The sequence below is a fragment of the Watersipora subatra genome, chromosome 1 (genome assembly GCF_963576615.1).
Source record: "Watersipora subatra chromosome 1, tzWatSuba1.1, whole genome shotgun sequence".
Taxonomy (NCBI): Eukaryota; Metazoa; Bryozoa; class Gymnolaemata; order Cheilostomatida; family Watersiporidae; genus Watersipora; species Watersipora subatra.
The window spans coordinates 76,843,893-76,864,776 of NC_088708.1; the positions used below are offsets into that span (position 1 = coordinate 76,843,893).

The 20,884-nt window shown below is 37.3% G+C and overlaps 1 protein-coding gene across 1 annotated transcript in view; it reads left to right on the forward strand.

The window, feature by feature from the left end:
• The first annotated feature begins 123 nt into the window (after positions 1-123).
• Positions 124-20,884, forward strand: part of LOC137399939 (regulatory-associated protein of mTOR-like) — a 29,329-nt gene continuing 8,568 nt past the window's right edge. The window contains exons 1-22 of the mRNA XM_068086208.1: positions 124-257; positions 2,436-2,723; positions 2,880-2,982; positions 4,232-4,392; positions 4,549-4,629; positions 4,945-5,103; positions 5,573-5,796; positions 6,366-6,466; positions 6,807-6,951; positions 8,507-8,768; positions 8,986-9,096; positions 9,221-9,295; positions 12,496-12,663; positions 14,511-14,744; positions 14,831-14,933; positions 15,040-15,126; positions 16,172-16,389; positions 16,817-16,858; positions 17,736-17,870; positions 18,082-18,263; positions 18,561-18,691; positions 19,520-19,624. Coding sequence (XP_067942309.1) covers positions 2,529-2,723; positions 2,880-2,982; positions 4,232-4,392; positions 4,549-4,629; positions 4,945-5,103; positions 5,573-5,796; positions 6,366-6,466; positions 6,807-6,951; positions 8,507-8,768; positions 8,986-9,096; positions 9,221-9,295; positions 12,496-12,663; positions 14,511-14,744; positions 14,831-14,933; positions 15,040-15,126; positions 16,172-16,389; positions 16,817-16,858; positions 17,736-17,870; positions 18,082-18,263; positions 18,561-18,691; positions 19,520-19,624 — 3,022 coding nt within the window. The 5' untranslated portion in view covers positions 124-257; positions 2,436-2,528. The remainder of the gene's footprint in view (positions 258-2,435; positions 2,724-2,879; positions 2,983-4,231; positions 4,393-4,548; positions 4,630-4,944; positions 5,104-5,572; positions 5,797-6,365; positions 6,467-6,806; positions 6,952-8,506; positions 8,769-8,985; positions 9,097-9,220; positions 9,296-12,495; positions 12,664-14,510; positions 14,745-14,830; positions 14,934-15,039; positions 15,127-16,171; positions 16,390-16,816; positions 16,859-17,735; positions 17,871-18,081; positions 18,264-18,560; positions 18,692-19,519; positions 19,625-20,884) is intronic.

The window sequence follows — 20,884 nt, forward strand, 5'->3', positions numbered from 1 at the left end:
AGATACACTGTGTGAATTCAATAGGACTGTTCGTCGGTAACTTGCCGTGAACTCACATGAAGGCGGCCTGGCTACGAAACGAGGCGATAAGTTCTCTGCAAACCGAGTTGTAAAAAATGGTTGTATAGGTTCATACAATCAACACACGCATAGTTTACACGCTGGTTTTAGTTAACTATTATTTATACACCATATGACATAGTCTTTTCGAAGTTTTACGTTACGCTAACTCTACAAGCTTACTCTGGCATTGTGGGGTTAGTGAGCATAACTTATCAGTTCTCGGTTGCATTGGGAAGCTTTTTTGTAAGCGTATATTTCAAAATAACAGATCGCAAGGATATTTTAGATTGTGTTTCAATGATTATATTGAATTATTGTAATACTCTTTTATCAAACCAAATAAACACGGTTCTCAATAGGTACAAATAATCTCTGAACATAGTCTTCATTTGAAACATATTTTAGCGTTTAATTTGCAAATACGAGACTGTTAAAGCTGTAACTTCTATAAAGTCGTGCTTGAATAAACTGTGTTAATATGCAGGGTTCTCACATATGAGTTATCTTTTTACGGATTGCACAAGTTCTTTGTGATCATGATATAAAATATAGAGATACTGCAGAAATAGCTTACATATACAGAGATACTGCAGAAGTAGCTTACTTATTTTATTATAATATACATATTATAATAAAATAAGTAAGCTATTTCTGCAGTATCTCTGTAATACTCAAAACATTTTGATATATTCCGTTGTTGATATGGCTAGAAATTTTACAAAGTTATTTCTTTTTACATCGAAAAAATTGTCTAAACATCACCCATGTTCAATATCTTGTCTGTGACAGTTAGTCAAAAATGTGAGATTTTTCTAGGAGATCAAATTATTGTCATTTAACCTGACAGTTTAATTTAGCGTTTGTTTCCATCTACTCTACTCACTTACAGACCATTTTCTAAGGAGCTTGTTGCAACTTTTAAAAGTTGCCATTAGGTACCAGATATATTCTTCATTCTTTTTCAAACATACTGTTGCTCAAACTTTTATTAGAGGTTAGCATGTCTAACATACGCTTACAATTATAACAGGCATATTATAACATGTACATTTACGTTGTTTACATCAAGCATACCATATACTAAAATTCACAAAAAACTGTCGAAGAGAAAACTGAACCATGCTGGCAGTCAGTAAAACTAATTATTTCATTTCTGCACCGAAGAGTGTAATAGAGCCTAAATTAGGATGTGGAAATGCTCAACCAACGGCTAGACTACTCCATGAGAAATGCATGTTGACTATAAAAAATTCAACTTCACTGCTTTTACATGTTTATATATTACCAGTTTAGGATTTTAATAAAGATCCGCTGGTGAAATTCAGATTACAGAATAAAGTTTTGTCATTAGTATTTAAAAAAATACTTTTGGTTTGAAATATGCATTAACTGTTGTATCTCAAATGCAATGGAATTTTAAAGATGTAAGCTAAGCTAGTGAGGGAGCAATTAAGGTTAGAAGGCACCCTCGGAGCGACGCCTCTCTATATATAGTGTTACAAAATGAAAAGGTCATATTCTGGTGTAGTTTTTCGAGACAAATCCAATGGTATAGGCCTACTTGGTTTGTTCACCAGACAAACGGTCCTCATTTTATGAATCAGAATGTGGTTTCGAAGTCATGTTTCTCATGCAAAATATCTGGATGAAAGTCTCAGTGTATCCACTTTAAAAGTGGTTATTATAGTGCCAAACAGTGTGCGTCATGAGAATATGGAAGTAGAATTTTCAATTAGAACTTTTATTCAGTTAAAAAGAGACAAAAAGTCATATATGCGAAATCAGGTTGGAGTTTGGATCGTGGGTTGGACCCCCTAAACAGAGAAGAAAAAATCTGAGACCATAAATACATCAGTTAGATTTCAAGGAATGGCCATACAAAACTTCAAGTCGATATCTTTAAAATGGACAAAATGACAGCGTTTTAAAAATTGAAAACACTGACAAAAAGCAAGTAATGAGAAAACGCTGCCAAAGTTTGGGAATAGAAAACGGATGATTTTTTTATAGTTATGGACAACTGGATTGTCATGGATACATCTCATACACTTTTGAAACCCTCCACTTGAATATGTATTGTTAAAACCCTCCACCTGAATATGTATTATCATCTGGTGCAGCTGACCTTCTATTTGCCTTCCTAGCAAATGCAAGGAGCTTGTGAGGTTGCTAAAGAATTCCAAAAACCACGAAGTAGTTATTTTATGTCTGAAATTAAAGTTAGCAATATCGTGAGCCAGAGCTGTTTTATGGAGTGGCCAGTAGGTGAATAAGAGGATCAGTTCAATTTGAAACTAAGTCAGCTGCCATTTATGCAATGAGGGATTTACTAGCAGAAAACTGGTTTGATTAAAACTTTTTTGTAAACACAGAACGTTGGTATATCACCACCAAGCCTAAGGGTTGGTTGCGGCAAAGAATTGTCTCGATAGCGACCACTCTATGCTAATCAGCTCAAGACAAGCATGGCAATATCAGGAGGTCGTGAAACATATGACCTTTTGGGAAGAGATGCCGCAAGCAGAGAAGAACAAAATATTACTACTGATGAGCTGATGAGGTCTGAATATAATATGCCCGTGGCCCTCATGGAAAGGAGACATCTCGAAAGAATCCTTGGTACACCACAAACCACAGGAACATGGCGAATGAAAGAGAGGGCATGTATTCTTATGTATTTTCATTACATATGTACTGACCTATTCTCCTTCAAGGAAGGGCTAGTCATATTAAATAAATGTCTGTATACATAAGCCCATAAGATTTATTCCTGGAGAATCGTTATTAGTATAGCTCTGTTTGATGATATTATGTAGATGAAGACCGTCAGTGTAGCACTTGTGCTTTGTCTCAATGTCGGTGTTGATCCCCCTGATGTTATGAAAATACAGCCTTGCGCTCGTGAAGAATGCTGGATAGGTATGTAAATCTAAGTTTCTTTTGTAGTCGGTTTGCTATATCTGAGACGACCGATGTTTCAATTAAAGAAACAATTTTTATTTAATTGATGGCTTAATTTTGGTGACAGCTATGCAATACCATTATAAAATTATTCAGGATTTAGAAGCTGTGCTCTCAGTAAACCTGTTTTGCATGTCAGAATCATCTCATTGACTAACCTTGAATTCACCTTCATGTCAAATTACCGATCAGTTAGCCATTCCTGCAGTTTGTAACGAGTTCTAGTTCGATCTTAGATTACTGGTAATACGTCTCCATCAAATGTATACAGTGGACCCCCGCCATACGACATTAATTCGCTTTGATGTTGGCATTGTAAGACGAAAATGTAATATAGAGTGGTATGGAAACCCGTAGTAATTATCTAATGCAATCTAATGCAAACACTCCCTAGTAAAGAACATCAAAACTTTGTATACAAGTAATGCCCATATTAAAAATTAATAAAATAATATATGTATTAACCTTAGTAACTATCGTAACCTACAGTAACTTTAATGTGTTTGGTGGTTATGATCTGCAATAAAATATTAAAATGTAACAGCATGTACAGTACGTCTTGTACTGAGCTCTTACCTTCGAAACAGACGTATAACACAAACTTTGAATTTAACTTAAGTGAATTTAGCTTACTAAACACACACTTGAGGCTAAGTTTTAGTATGTATTTTACTGAACTTAAATTTTGTCATCGTACTTATCTTTATTACCCGTTTCTGGTTTCATTTTCACCATAACTTTCACCTGAACTAAGAGAGAGCGAGCATTGTATCTTTTTCAGGTGTTGATAGGGATGTGAATAACATAATGGCATCTTTGTTATTTCGACTTATTTAGCACACCAACTGCTAAATTTGAATTGCGAGAGACATATTTTTTTGATGTCGTGTGGCGAAAAAATACAGTATGGAGAGGACAAAAAATCATTGTTTCCATCGCCAAGCAAATAAAACCGTAAAACAAGGAAGTTGTAACCCAGGGGTGCAATGTATTATATCACGCCATGATAAACAGTATTGTATGTTATATCATGCCTTACCAAATAGTATTATAAGTTATATCATGCCATACCAAACAGTATTATATGTTATATAATGCCATACCAAACAGTATTATGTGTTATATCATGTCATACCAAATAGTATTATATATTATATCATGCCTTACCAAATAGAATTATATGTTATATCTTGCTTTACCAAATCAGATCCATTGGTGATGAGTCCGAAGAAAGCCCTAGAAACTATAGGCTCAAGTCTGCAGAAGCAATATGAGCGGTGGCAGCCAAGAGCTCGGTCAAAGCTTAGTATGGATCCGACCATGGAGGAAGTGAAAAAGCTATGCCAATCTTTAAGACGAAATGCCAAGGTTGATAAAAAGTATTGCTGTCCCACACTGTGTCGTCATAATGAATCTGTCTTAGATTTGTCTCCCCTATGTCATACGCGTGTCATGCCGCTGTGTTAAAGATTTGTAAACTGCTAAGTTTGGAAGTATCTTTCTCAGCCGCTTGTCTTACTGTAGGAGGAGCGAGTTTTGTTCCATTACAATGGTCATGGAGTACCCAAGCCAACAGAAAATGGTGAAATATGGGTTTTTAACAAGGTGAGAAGGCCATGCAGTTTAGAAGTTTGTGTCATCGAGCATCTCATCTGTTTTTTTATTCAGCCTAACTTGTCCTGAGGAAACATCCAGTCTTTTATTTCAACCTTGGATGACTCCTTCTATGTTAGTTAGTTGGTTCACTTTTTCTATGTTAATGTTGTGAACGAACAACCAGGCATGTCATTTATTCCTTACAATGTAGATGATATTATTTTCATCTATCATGTGTTAACTCTATGATACTATTTTCATCCATCATGTGTTAACTCTATGACAATCGCAAGATCTTCAGGCTTATTCTTTGACTTTTTGCAGAACTACACACAGTACATTCCCCTGTCACTCTATACTCTACAGCAGTGGATGAGTACGCCCTCCATTTATGTATTTGACTGTTCAAACGCTGCCTTAATACTCGATAAATTTACGGAATTTCAGCAGACGAGAGATGTTAAGATGGAGTTAAATGAATCGGTAAACAACTAACAATTATGCGTCTCTTTTGAGACTGTTGCCTTTGTGATCATAATACATCGTGGTTTTGTATTCCTCACATATAAAGCATGCATGTACCGTTTGTACGGCATTGTGACTGTTTATTGGCAGACTTCTCTCAGTTTATGGTACATCTGGCCTGAGTCAAACGAGGAATAACTACTTGAGCAGCTGCTATGCAATTACGTTTTTGCGATATATTAAAACACACTTGGTGAAAAGTTAGACCTTTATCAGAGATCAAATTGGTCAATGGCTTGCTTGCACATCACAAACAGTAGTTGAATGATGTGTTTCTTTTCATCTGCTTATGATGTCAGCCATCGATATTTACAGTTGGCTGTGACATCAATTAGAATTGATTACAGTAAAGCTGCGTTAGTTATCAGCATGGCAAGCGCTTGACGAATGTGTATGCATTGGTGTTTTATTCGACAACTGATTGCAGAGTATGGCATCTAGTACTGGAAGCAGTAATAGCGGAAGCGAAGTCTGTAGACAATGCATACTCCTTGGCGCTTGCAATTCAAACGAGTTACTGCCGCAAGATCCTAACCTACCTGCGGACCTGTTTACCTCATGTCTGACGACTCCAATACGTATGGCCCTCAGGTGGTATGTCCTGCAGAGTGGGAAGCTTGTTAAAGGACTAACAAAAGAATTGGTGGATAAGTATGCTATAAAATAATTATTCCAATATGCGATTAGCTGGGTATTTCTATATGTAAGAGACTTGTTATTTCTGCCTGTAAGAGACTTGTTATTTCTACCCGTAAGAGACTTGTTCTTTCTACCCGTAAAAGAGACTTGTTATTTCTACCGGTAAGAGACTTGTTATTTCTACCCGTAAGACACTTGTTATTTCTACCGGTAAGAGACTTGTTATTTCTACCTGTAAGAGACTTGTTATTTCTACCTGTAAGAGACTTGTTATTTCTACCTGTAAGAGACTTGTTGTTTTTGAATAATTTGACAAGAATTTGAAAGCATATTTTATGTACACATCATTAGAGTATTTTGCAATGCTTTTTTTGGGTAATTTAGATAGCATTTTCTGAATAAATTATTTACTTAATTTGCTACGAAACATAAAATAGAGAATCTCCTTTGCTTTTATTCTAATTAAAGGAAAAGAGCTGACAACTCTCTCTGTCAGTTAATGGGATTTTACACATGATAACTGGTTCAAACCGCATCAAATGTAAAATAAGTTCATTGAAAATTTTTTCATGACATTTTAGAATTCCTGGAGCGTTAAACGACCGACGAACAATGCTAGGTGAACTTAATTGGATATTTACAGCCATCACTGACACAATAGCGTGGAATGTTCTCTCCAGAGGTATGGGATATGATAGTCCACTAGATCTGTGTGTTGCAATTGTAGTAATAAGTAGTCCTTTGTGTTTTGGACTTTGGCTATGCCTCTATCAACATGCGGTGGCCAATTCCAACTATGTATATCCAACTGACCTTCATTACTTACTGAAGCTTGAGCTATCTCTTTGGTTTATGATGTCTTTTATATGAAACACAGAATGGTACAACCGTAAAACTACTGGAGCAGGCCATCTGGTGCAGCTTGTTTCCATTCCCATTTTGTCTGGCCCTACCTTTATGCTGGTCTCTTGTCAAGGAATGCTTAGGACGTCATTGTGGTAGTGAGTCACCTTCTTTTGCAGAAACCTTTCAAAAACTCTTTCGCCAGGATTTACTGGTCGCAAGTCTGTTTAGGAATTATCTACTCGCCGAAAGAATAATGCGGTCTTATAGCTGTACAGTTGTGTCAAACCAACGACTCCCTCCTACCCACCAGCATCCTATGTGGTCAGTTTACTGTAATAGTCAATATATGTCATCTTCCATTAAATTTGACAACTTCCTGCAGGCTCTTTGTGTTTTCTAGAGTAACTAGACACTTATAGTTAAACTAGCTAGCTTACTCAAATTAACCAATGACAAGTTCTACATAACCCGCCGTTGTTTATAAGCTGTTTTTAATACCCGTGCAATGCCGGACATTCATCCAGGTACTGATAGCAAGTACATATTTATTTTGTAATTTGCGATCATGATAAGAGTAAATGAAGAGTTGATCGTAATAAGAATGGCTTAGTCTAGTGGTTATGCGTGCTCGTTTGGTGACATACAATTTGAATGTCGAGAGTTGAAATCTTCCGCGAAACGGATTTTTTCTTACCAATACTTTATCGCTCTAACTGGGCATACAAAGGATGACAGATACTCACATTTATATATATAGATACTAGGTACGCTCAGCAGTCCCGTGCACCACGAGAGATGAGTAATTAGCAGGTGCATAAGTATTTCTTTCGCTACCAAATTAATTTCTTTACCGGGACATACGGTACATATTCAATAAAAGCTAATAATTGTCAAGGGTGCATATGTAAATTGTCGTAGATTTTGAGTCACATGGTCTATAAAAAATATTTTGGTACCAAGGTTTATAGATTGCTTGTTAATCCATAGAAATACTACATGAAGGTTCACAAATTTATGCCACTTGATACTTACTTTTTGATGGCTCCCCATTTTCAAACAATTATATTTAGACTACAAAAATGTGGGACTATCACTCTACCCTTTCTTATATTGTCTAGCCAGTTGTATAGAAAAAGCAATGGGGGACTATCACTCTATTCTTTCTTATATTGTCTAGCCAGTTGTATAGAAAAAGCAATGGGGGACTATCACTCTACCCTTTCTTATATTGTCTAGCCAGTTGTATAGAAAAAGCAATGTGGGACTATCACTCTACCCTTTCTTATATTGTCTAGCCAGCTGTATAAAAAACTATGATAGCCAGACATAGTTTCTTTCTACTTAGCATTTTCTTAGCTCTCTTTATACTGGGACAAGCAATGGCTTGCACTATTTCAACTTGCAAGGGTTGCCATGTGGCTACATGGCTTCAAACATTTACAGCTAGCATTTATGTTGGTAGCTATTTATTAACAATGTTGTATGTTAACTTTGGATCAAATTTCATGCAGCTTCCATTCTACTATGGAAGGTTAAGTTCTGAAGGCTGTTTTAAAGAGCAGACTATTACTAGTCGTATTACAAACATGGTGTCATGCGCATCAGCGGTGATATGTAGAATTGAAACACCGAATCTTGTCAGTGATTTACCTTTTACTATGTTATTCTAGTAGCTACTGCGTATCCTCCCTGCCTCTCTCAATGAATTTGGGTAAATATCAATTGACACATTTAATTGAATGGTAATGTCAAGGCTGTTTGCATTGCCCTATGACAACTAGATTCATCGATTCCGTAGAAAACTTTCAAGCGACTCTTCAGTACTTAGGTATTTCGTACTTGTGATTATGGCTAGTTAGTGTGGTGTATGCGGTAGGCAAGCCTGGGACTACACGCTCGATGCCTGTCTCTCTCAGCTGCCGGCCATAGCAAGCAAGAAAGCAGAGTTCCAGTACAGCACTTTCTTTTCTGAGCAGCTGACAGCTTTTCAGGTTTGGCTCGAGCATCTTCATGTGAACTCAAGCTCTCCAGATCAACTGCCCATCGTTCTTCAGGTGCTGCTCAGCCAAGTGCATAGGCTCAGAGCCTTGGAGCTGCTCAGTCGTTTCCTTGACCATGGACCCAAGGCTGTCAGTTTGGTTGGTATTAACATTCAGGTCTTAAGCTATCAATTTCATTTTGAATGGCATAAGCATATAGAGTAGTTGAGTGAAAATTATTTTTGTTTGCAGTCACTCATCCTAGTAATATACTGAAAGATACATTTTACACTAGGTCATTCCTTGCAAATGTTAGTATTTCTGTAAGCTTTGTATGCGCCTCATTCACTAATACAGTTGAGATTTTCTGTTGCAGGCCCTATCTGTAGGAATCTTTCCTTACGTCTTGCGACTCCTTCAAGGTTCTACTCGAGAGATTCGACCTCTACTTGTCCTCATTTGGGCTAAAATACTGTCTGTGGATGGTGTGAGTTATTCCGAACCTATTTCTTGAACCATCTGCTTGTCGTATGGCTGTTGTTGGAGTTGTCAGTTCTTCAAAACTACTTATTTTCACTCAAGTATCACCTGGGATGTTATTATGTTTACAGTCGTGTCAGGCAGACCTAGTCAAGGATGGTGGACACAGATACTTTCTTCAAGTGCTTGAAGACAGGGAAATGCCAGTAAGTTTATCTTCTGCTTGTTTATTTACTGTAGACAGTTTTTGTATCAGTGCTTTGCAAAGGTTTTAAATTTTACACTGATGTAGAGAGCAGCATTTTCTATCTAAGGTGTTCATCACGAGGAGATTACATGTGTATTCTATAGTTATGCATTCGAGTGATTCAAAATGATCACTTATGGTAGCTTAAAGCACATCAATTACATAATTTTTTTATCATATATTTCAATACATCAAAGTCTTGGCTTTCGAATGAGTCATTGTTTGACGTGTGAGACAGACGTTGGTTGGTGTTTATAGGATTTCCCCAGAGCTCTACCGCAGAAATGTTTAATGGTATAGAAAATTGTGACATCACAATTTTCTTATGTGGTGTTGTGTGCTCTTACCGCTTATTTTATTGCTTACCGCCTATATTTATCAACTACAATAATGATGCTAGTGTCAGGCGAAGGTAGGACAACTCCAGAGAACCAATGAAGATGACAAAGGAATCAGTGTCATTAGTTCTCCATGTTCAGATTATTTCTATGATAAATAACTCAGATTCCAAGCACCATACTATGTTTTCCCGATGATATTATGCACTAGCCCTCTCATTTTATTGTGATGTTGAGGGTCACGACTGAGACTAATTAATTTCAAGCATTGCGTGATCTCGCGAAAGTGCGATTGACATATTGTCCTAAGCCCCCCCCCACGCAACCGCAGGTCACAATTTAATCGATGTGATTTCATTACTTTTATCAACGACAGCATATTTATTGAAGCATAATTAGTTAACTCAGAACATGTGTTTCAATTGGTCTATGCACGATCCCCGGGCATTGTTGATTATCTAGAATCCTAGTTTATTATTAGCGCTCTCTGGGTTTAACAGCGCCGAAGCACCGATTGTCACAGAAAAGCGCAGCCTCAATGGCAGCGAAAGGGATTGACTACCTTAGGCTAAATAGTAATTATGAAATCACATTGTGGGAACCGCAACCAAGTGTTTTTTTATTGCAGGACATACTTTTGACACCCTGTTTTTCATAGTTCTATTATTCTTTGTGTATTGAATATAGACTCATTTGAAAGCCAAGACTCTGATGTATTGAACTATATAATGGAAAAATTATGTAATTTATGTGCTTTAACAGAAATAATACAGCTGATGGGGTTACAATGATAACAATTGTAGTACGCTAACTTGGTAAAAGCGTCAGTGGTGCCAACATCTGAACATAAAACTAATATGAATAAGTATTTTATCTCTGGTTGTGACTAAATACAGTGCGCTTTGATGTTGTGTGCCACTATACCATCAACTAATCCCACGACCAAACACGAGCAAAGCGAGTGTTTGGGTGCTTTATGATAAATGCATATGTGCACGCAACTCCCGAAAATTATTCATCGACGGCCATACCCCAACCCTTGTACTGAAATCCCATCAAAAAAGTTAACCATTTTTGTGTGGAGTGTAAGTATAATAATGATACAAAACACATATAAACCTAGTTACATATGTTACCAAGTTTTTGAAAAGTGTCGCCAATATCCTAAAACTTATCCACCTGATCGGATTTTACATAACTAGAAAGAATAATTTGGCCTAAAATCGCCATTAAAACTTGACAAGTATTTTTAATCAAAATTAAGACGGGCCAACAAAACGCTCATAAAGCCGTGTGACAGATAATACAACCATAAAGCCATGCGCATTTCACGAAAAAAATGTGCACATTTCTCCAGTCTATGGGATTGTCCAGTTGCCGAAGGTTTCTATAATAAACATAGACCATTTGAGGCGTAGACCGATTTACAGGTACGAAAATGTGGTACTCAGTTTATCAGCCTATGTTTTTTTGTCCAATCACCGAAGGTTCCATTAAATTATCTAGAACATCAGCCAAATTTCTTTACATCTTATGTACAAGCTCGGGCCAAACTACAATGCCCCTTTATGACAAGAACATTTCTTTATTTTGCTCTTATTTTCTTTAGTTTGCAGAAAACTTCCAGACACGTGAATGCTAATGTTTGCTTTCTGTTACAGATTGCTGTCAAAACCATTCTACATCAACACAACCAACTTTCAAACTATATTACACGACAGCTTGCCATTTCACTTCTAATATTGCATTTCTCTTATTGCAGGGGAGAGATATAAACATACAGTCAAACATGGATAACTCGTCCTCGGATAGCTCGAACACGTGGTTAACTCGGAACTGTTTTGTTTGGTTCGTTCCCGCGATAAATTGCTTCAGATAACTCAACCTCAACTTCGTTAACTCTTAACTGTTTTTTGCCCAACGGCTACTGAAATGGTTGTTATCAATTTAGAATATCACTTTATTTCAAACCATAGAGATAAACCTCAACTTTTAGTAGTTCGTAGGCTTCGTTATTACCATCATCGGCAAAACATTTCTGTCAACGAATTTTCTGAAGGTTTGGTGAAATTTGATTTTTATCAAACATCCGCTTAGCAATGGTCCTTCAAAGGCAAGGAAAAGTGAGGTAACCTTAGCAATGGTCCTTCAAAGGCAAGGAAAAGTGAGGTAACCTTAGCAATGGTCCTTCAAAGGCAAGGAAAAGTGAAGTAACCTTCGCATAAACTTCAAGAAAAATCGGCAAAATTGATCTTGATTAAAACACTAAAAAAAAACATGTATTTTGTTCTGAGCATTTCAAAAAAGCGATCAAATTTTGCTAATTTTAATCTGAAAACGTCCTGGCAGTCACATCACCTCAAACAACAAACCAATCTCACGTGATAGAAAAAAATCTCTATACTTTCTAATAAAAAAATTTTAAACTTTACATTAGAAACATTTAATTTGAAACAAGCCATTCATCCTTTTGATTTATATTATAGTTTTTATATGTACATGTATCTACTAATAAATTCATGGACTTATGACAGCGCTCTGATAACTTGAACGCTCTGATTACTCGAACACTTTCACTCGGTCCCGTGAAGTTTGAGTTATCAATGTTTGACTGTATAATCTTTTCCTTTCATTATTGCTGTTTGTTGTACATAATAACACCCAGTACATTGCAGCTATCATTGCAGTTCTCCTATTGCACTGCAGTTCCATTTGACTGCTAATATTGCATTTCTCAACCATCAGTACACTTTCTTTTTTCCAATATCACTTTGGTAGTGGGCTGTATGACAGGGGAACTTCTAGTTTATTTATGTTCTAGTCAGAGTACAGAACGATGGCAGCATTTGTTTTGTCGATGATAGTCTACAACTACCAGCCAGGACAGGAGAGTGTGTATCAGGGCAAGGCAATCTATATCTGCTTGCTGCCTCTCGACTACACACAGGACTACAGACTGCGTACCTGGTGTGCGCTTTGTCTCGGACAGGTGTGCTTATACTCTTCATTTTGTTGGTTTTGTATTAATTCATCCTTGCTTCTATGGATCTAATCAATTCATCTTTACTTTCATGTGTCCTACCAATTCATCCTTACTTTCATGTATCCTATCAATTCTTCCATACTTTCATGTATCCTATCAATTCATTCTTACTTTCATGTATCCTATCAATTCATCCTTTCATGTATCCTATCAATTCATCCTTATTTTCATGTATCCTATCAATTCATCCTTACTTTCATGTGTTCTATCAATTCATCCTTATTTTCATGTATCCTATCAATTCATCCTTACTTTCATGTGTTCTATCAATTCATCCTTACTTTCATGTATCCTATCAATTCATCCTTACTTTCATGTGTTCTATCAATTCATCCTTACTTTCATGTATCCTATCAATTCATCTTTACTTTCATGTATTCTATCAATTCATCTTTACTTTCATGTATTCTATCAATTCATCTTTACTTTCATGTGTCCTATCAATTCTTCCTTACTTTCATGTATCCTATCAATTCATCCTTTCATGTATCCTATCAATTCATCCTTATTTTCATGTATCCTATCAATTCATCCTTACTTTCATGTGTTCTATCAATTCATCCTTATTTTCATGTATCCTATCAATTCATCCTTACTTTCATGTGTTCTATCAATTCATCCTTACTTTCATGTATCCTATCAATTCATCCTTACTTTCATGTGTTCTATCAATTCATCCTTACTTTCATGTATCCTATCAATTCATCTTTACTTTCATGTATTCTATCAATTCATCCTTACTTTCATGTATCCTATCAATTCATCCTTACTTTCATGTATCCTATCAATTCATCCTTACTTTCATGTATTCTATCAATTCATCTTTACTTTCATGTATCCTATCAATTCATTCTTACTTTTATGTGTCCTATCAATTCATCCTTGCTTTCATGTATCCTATCAATTCTTCCTTACTTTCATGTATCCTATCAATTCATCCTTACTTTCATGTATTCTATCAATTCATCTTTACTTTCATGTGTCCTATCAATTCATCCTTACTTTCATGTATCCTATCAATTCATTCTTACTTTCATGTATCCTATCAATTCATCCTTACTTTCATGTATCCTATCAATTCATCCTTACTTTCATGTATTCTATCAATTCATCTTTACTTTCATGTGTCCTATCAATTCTTCCATACTTTCATGTATCCTTTCAATTCTTCCATACTTTCATGTATCCTATCAATTCATTCTTACTTTCATGTATCCTATCAATTCATCCTTACTTTCATGTATCCTATCAATTCATCCTTACTTTCATGTATTCTATCAATTCATCTTTACTTTCATGTGTCCTATCAATTCTTCCATACTTTCATGTATCCTATCAATTCATTCTTACTTTCATGTATCCTATCAATTCATTCTTACTTTCATGTATCCTATCAATTCTTCCTTACTTTCATGTATTCTATCAATTCTTCCTTACTTTCATGTATCCTATCAATTCATCCTTACTTTCATGTATCCTATCAATTCATCTTTACTTTTATGTATCCTATCAATTCATCCTTACTTTCATGTATCCTATCAATTCATCCTTACTTTCATGTATCCTATCAATTCATCCTTACTTTCATGTATCCTATCAATTCATTTTTGCTTTCATGTATCTTATAAAGTTTGCTCCTCTGTATTCTTTTGTACTTTCTCTATAAATATCTTGTGAACTTTATATTCGCAGTATATTTTTCCAATTTTCACTATTCGTAGCATAGAGATAGATTCATCACTTATAGTTGCCTGGTTATTAAAAGCTTGCATGAAATCTTCTTGCTATTGCAGATATGGCATCGCTACCCTTTGGCTAAGTGGGCAGGTGTGCGAGACACTGCCCATGAGAAGCTGATTTGTTTATTGACTGATGAAGTACCAGAAGTGCGCTGCGCCGCTCTCTTTGCTCTTGGGACCTTCATAAATCAAGTAGAGGGTCGGGGGGAGCAGTCGATTCACGTTGACCACCATGTCGGCATACAGATATGCAAGATGTCAAGTGACCCTTCCCCAATGGTTCGAGAGGTGAGGAGTATTTGTACATTTTTATTACTATTCAATTTAACAAAGGGAGTTATATTCGCTAATAGACCATGTTTGTTCTATTTTAGGAAGTTCTTGCTGCAATCGCTGGATTCATAGCAATATCAGAGGCACCATTCTTAACTGTTGCTAGGCAGTCTATAGAAGAGGAGGCATTGGCTGTGCATATCGGTAAGATCAGCACTGCTCGATGATATTACTTGCGCCATAAGAGTTGTCCTCTTAATGTCATCAAGGGTTTTACTTTCAATCTAAGCAATAGTTTTCTCTTTTGTAGCCAACAGTCCTCCAGCCATCTCAAGCCCTAGAAGTTCACCAGTGGGCAGGTTAAAATCTCTGGTTGGCTCGCCTAAGTCTAAAAATGGTCTGTAATCGCTCTAACTCTCTACACTTTGCCTCTATTTATCTACACCTTGTCTCTAACTCTCTGAACCTTGTCTCTAATTTTCTACACCTTGTCTCTAACTCTCTGAACCTTGTCTCTAACTTTCTACACCTTGTCTCTAACTCTCTGAACCTTGTCTCTAACTTTCTACACCTTGTTTTCAACTCTACACCTTGTTTCTATCACCTTACACCTTGTCTCAAACTCTCTCGACCTTCTCTCTAACTCTCTACACCTTGTCTCTAACTATCTATGCCTTGTCTTTAACTCTCTACACCTTGTCTCTAACTATCTACACCTTGTTTCTAACTCTTTACACCTTGTTTCCAACTCTCTACACCTTGTTTCTAATTCTCTACACGTTGTCTCTATTTATCTACACCTTGTCTCTAACTATCTACACCTTGTCTATAACTCTTTACACCTTGTTTCCAACTCTCTACACCTTGTTTCTAACTCTCTACACCTTGTCTATAACTCTCTCTTACCTGATTTGCTTCGTAAGTTATCGCTAGTCTATGATTGCTAAAATCCAATTTGAAGCCATATTGACATTAACAGTGTTTAGCAGTTGTCGTGTAGGTCATTGCAAACACAAGTGGTTACTTCTCTCTAATGGTACATACCGCATGTTGGTCAAGTTTTGATGTTCTGGTGCACACGTTAGCCATCACAGTTTGAAGAATAGTGGCTACTTTCTGTGATCAAGATCTTGAAAGCTTACTGTTAATTGGTTAATTAATCGGTTAAAAGGAACAACTATTATACTAGTCAGTAATTTGTATTTTGATTTTCCGTGGATGCTGTTGTTGTTCAATGACATAAAAACTCCATTTAGTAGTATGTTTAATTTTAGTGAAATTTGCAACATCTCAATCCTTATGTACCGCAAAATAACTCGATCGACAAGTTGTACATTATATCGAAACAATGCTGAGGTGTGCGCGATCACTAAGCCCTTACATCTGGTCTGTTGGCAGTATGTATTAGCAAAAAATTTGGCATATAATGAGTGTTTTTACAGAAGGAGGCTTTATGAATGGTGGATATGGCAGCCATGATAGGTTGAATGAGCTCGCTCACTCAGCTAGTCCTATCAGAAGAGTACCGAGCACTGGCTCAACTCTGGCACTCACTAATGTCTACAACAACATGTGGCGAACTCTCCTACAGATGACAGCTGATCCATTTCCTTCCGTTTTTCAGCAGGCTGGTATCATTGTCAACTCTCTTAAGCAGAAGGTAGGCACCTCACAGTATATAACTTGAGGAAACCTGCTCTGGCCTCTTCTCTTGCGAATAGGCGTGGCCAATCGTTAACCATAAATGGCACACTCACTCTCATATACCTCCAGACTGAGTCGCTCCTCATCATGCATTCATCATGTTTATATTGTCTACATTCTGTCTATTTGATATGATGTTGTTTTTATGGTAATTTCTGATCAATTGTCACATGAAAGATGATTTGTCAAAGGATGCTAGTAGAAGGTCTAAGAAATACTATAATACAGTGTACCCAACTGTAAAAGTTCAAATGTAGGGAATCTACTATAACTCACAACTCATTATAGTTTATAGAAAGGTTCAGTTCGTGCCATGGCATCACGTGTTTGAGTTGATATAATCTCTGTCTTTTCACCACTTTTTTCTTCTGTTTCTTATGCAGGCTTCGTCTGGTACAGCTAGCCGAAACGCGTCTGAGCACCAGGTATGTATGTAACCAGGTATGTGTGTAACCAGGTATGTGTGTAACCAGGTATGTGTGTAACCAGGTATGTGTGTAACCAGGTAGGGTGTAATCAGGTATGTGTGTAACCAGGTATGTGTGTAACCAGGTATGTTTGTAACCAGGTATGTATATAACCAGGTATGTGTGTAACCAGGTATGTGTGTAACCAGGTAGGATGTAATCAGGTATGTGTGTAACCAGGTATGTGTGTAACCAGGTATATTTGTAACCAGGTATGTATATAACCAGGTATGTGTGTAACCAGGTATGTGCGTAACCAGGTATGTGCGTAACCAGGTGAGTGCGTAACCAGGTGTGTGCGTAACCAGGTGTGCGTAGCCAGGTATGTGTGTAACCAGGTATGTGCGTAACCAGGTATGTGCGTAACCAGGTATGTGTGTAACCAGGTATGTGTGTAACCAGGTAGGGTGTAATCAGGTATGTGTGTAACCACGTATGTGTTAACCAGGTATGTGCGTAACCAGGTATGTGTGTAACCAGGTATGTGTGTAACCAGGTAGGGTGTAATCAGGTATGTGTGTAACCAGGTATGCGTGTAACCAGGTATGTTGGTAACCAGGTATGTATATAACCAGGTATGTATATAACCAGGTGTGTGCGTAACCGGGTGTGTGCGTAACCAGGTGTGTGCGTAGCCAGGTATGTGCGTAACCAGGTATGTGCGTAACCAGATGTGTGCGTAACCAGGTATTTGTGTAACCAGGTATGTGTGTAACCAGAGCTGTAAAAGCTGTTGAATTTGTAGAGGATTTGGAAGGTCGACAAACTTAAGGTTGGTTACTCAAGTCTTATGGTTAGCAGTTTTTGCACAATGCCGCCATCTTTTCCTTTACAGCACTCAACCTCTAGTCGATGTGACAAGATGATCGACACGGAGTTTTTTCAGTGGTGCTGTAAGATGTTTGAGAAGTCAGTCATGGCGGAGTTCTGTTCTAGTCATCCAACCAATCAGCGGCAGCTCGAGCAAGAGGTCGGTTGTTGACCTTATTGCGCAACTGTGAAGCAACCGAAAATGTGCTTGATTGGTGCTTCAGTCAGCACGATTTGCAAGTCCTATCACATTTAACAGATCATTTTAGGCAACTTTTCAGACTGCGGTGGATGTTTGATTTAAATTGCTGAACCAGTTAATAGTTTATTAGTGTAATTTTTATGTTGAGTTTGTATGTTATTTTTTGCAGAGGCAAGCCATATATACATCTAACGTGCAAGTGAAGGTGAAAGCTGCAAGAGAGCACCTGCAAGCACCCTACACTCCCATTGACACAGAAGTTTTTTCAAATAGAATGTCTACTTTGCCTGTTCATCTTAGGTTCCATCCATATGATATCCGGCTGGCTGTGGCCGATACCGACTCTGTCTCGTATGTTGCATGCCTTTTGTTAGCGTGTTTTCCTTTAAGTTGGATGGTATTCGACAGTAAACCTAATTGTTTGTGTTAGCATCATAGCAATTGTTTAAGACATCTTTTCAAGATTGTACGAACAATTAGTGTAAATTGTATGTTTTACACACCGAATAATGTTAGTGCTTGTTTCATATTATTTTGCCTCATGCCTTACCCGTAATGCATTATAATTGTATAGCTTTATAAACCATGTGCCATTGTCTTTTCAATGTTGAAGTCATGGTCTGTCTAACGGATATTGTGCACCTGCAGGATCTGGGACTGGGAGGCGAGTGTCAAACTTCATCAGTTTTACAATCATACATCTAAATCCTGCAAAATCAGTGGTTTGCACTACTTAAATCCTCAAGAGGGAGCCAAATCTTTGCTCGCTGTCGCTTCAGGTTAGACACTTTACTACATGTAAGCATTTAACCATGTTTCACCATGTTATTCACTGCATCACCATGTTACATCACCAACATGCATCTGCATGTTATACTGTACACTTATTCGCTGTATCACCATGTTATACTGTACACTTATTTACTGCATCACCATGTTATACCATACACTTATTCACTGCATCACCATGTTATACTGTACCCTTATTCGCTGTATCACCACGTTATACTGTACACTTATTCCCTGTATCAAATAACAGATTGGTTTATTTAGGATATCACTGTCCGTGATGGATTTTCCTTTTACAAAGTAATAATCATAAAGGTAGTAACAATAAAGGGAAGTATTGGTGCATTTTGACTCGAGTCATTTTACAAATTGAAAATAGAGAGTTGAGTCAATTCGTTTATAGTGACAGTAAAGAGCTAATTCAATTTTAGTAAGTAAAATATACCAAGCAATTAATCACATTTTAGTTGAGTTGAGCCTCAACACGTTTACTGAGCAAGCATGTTAACTCGAGTGCCCATCTGTGCTATGTTATATCTTATGTACCCTGTTGTAACTTATTTGCTGTTTACATGGGCTTCCTCACCCAAACATCCATCTTTCAATTGCAATAAATAGCTAGTTTGCTATGAATTTGCCTTGATTTTACTTGATTACATTTTAGGCTTTCTAGCTATAGGGTGTCTTGTGAGGTTATTTTGTGAGTCTACACAATAATATCGGTCAGTTTACTCAGGGTATTGGCCCCGAGGCTTCCATATATATAGTAGAATAGGAGGTTCATTCAACCTCAACCTCACCACTGCTTCTTTTCCTAGATGACGGGGCCGTGCGAGTATGGACAAATTCTAGTAGTCGACATGGTGAGGTCAGCTTAGTAACAGCCTGGCAGGCCATTTCAGAATCTCCTCACAGAAAGTTTGGTTTGTACATTATTTTCTCAGATCCCTGCCTGGTGGGTAAAGCATTCTTCCGGTTTTAAGGCCTATAGATTTTACTGATGATTGGGTTTTTGATAGAACTGCAACAATAGGCCTTGCTGCTTGCTTATATTTCTTATCCTTTTACCCTGCAGCTCTCGTTTGGCAGCGTACGCTAGGCAGCATGCGCTAGTCCACTCTGGTTTCACAGCCATGGCACCAGCTATTACTAAAACATGCTTTCAACTTTGGTAAATGTTATGGAGACTTCATACTAAAAAAACTTTTCTTCTTGCTGGTTTAGTAATAATGCACCCGCTTCTGCATTGAATGCTGTCCGTGTTCCTTATAAGGTGATGACATTGTTGCTGCTGTTAAACAGGAAAGGGATGAGTTGCTGCTGTGGCAGCGACTCATCCCTTTTTTGTTTAGCACGGAAATAGGTCAAGGTTCCAAGGGCTGATCAGGATTTCAAACATGTTTACTCCAGCAATATTCTGAAACATCCTTTCCGAGTTTCTCAAGTTACCTTATTGCTGCTACATCCAGGGTCTTTTCATGAGTTCAATTGGTCAGCGTCGTTTATAACATAAACCTGCGGAATGCTTTTATTGCGTCAATACTCATTGGTTTACTTTGCCCGCTTGTTCCTTATAGTCATGGTAGATCCTCTACGTCTAGTGAAGGTAAACAACAAGTCAATCTTTCTTGTCTCACCACCGAGCTTTTCAAGCTTGAACTTAGGGGGATTACAAAGAGGTATTGTCTTTTTGTTTACCACTGCTCTCAATGACTCGGTTTCCATGCCTCGAATGGATTCAAAGTTTCTTCAACTTTGAATCAGAGAAACGGTAAAATCCGAATGGGTTTGATACCATTTCGCTTCGCAAAATTTGTGTGAAGGCATTCGCTGCGAAACTACTATTTGACATCACAAAGGCGCTCACTGCAGATGGATTTGAATCGATAATACCTATTTAAACTCTTCTCAGTGGAGGTGAAAAATTCTGTGCATTTCATCAGACTATTACGCAAGTATATTATAACTAGTATTGCCAACGACAGGTCGTTCATTCGATCAGATAATTACTTTCTTATTTATTTTATTACTTTTCTCATTAAAAAAGTGAGCCTACCGATTGTATAGATTCCCACTGCACTGGTGCAGACCGCTTTCTATGCTTAACGCTTCAAGCATAGAAACAAATGTTGTACTAAAAGCGATTGTCGTTCATGCGACCTTTCATGTAATATTTGTACAGC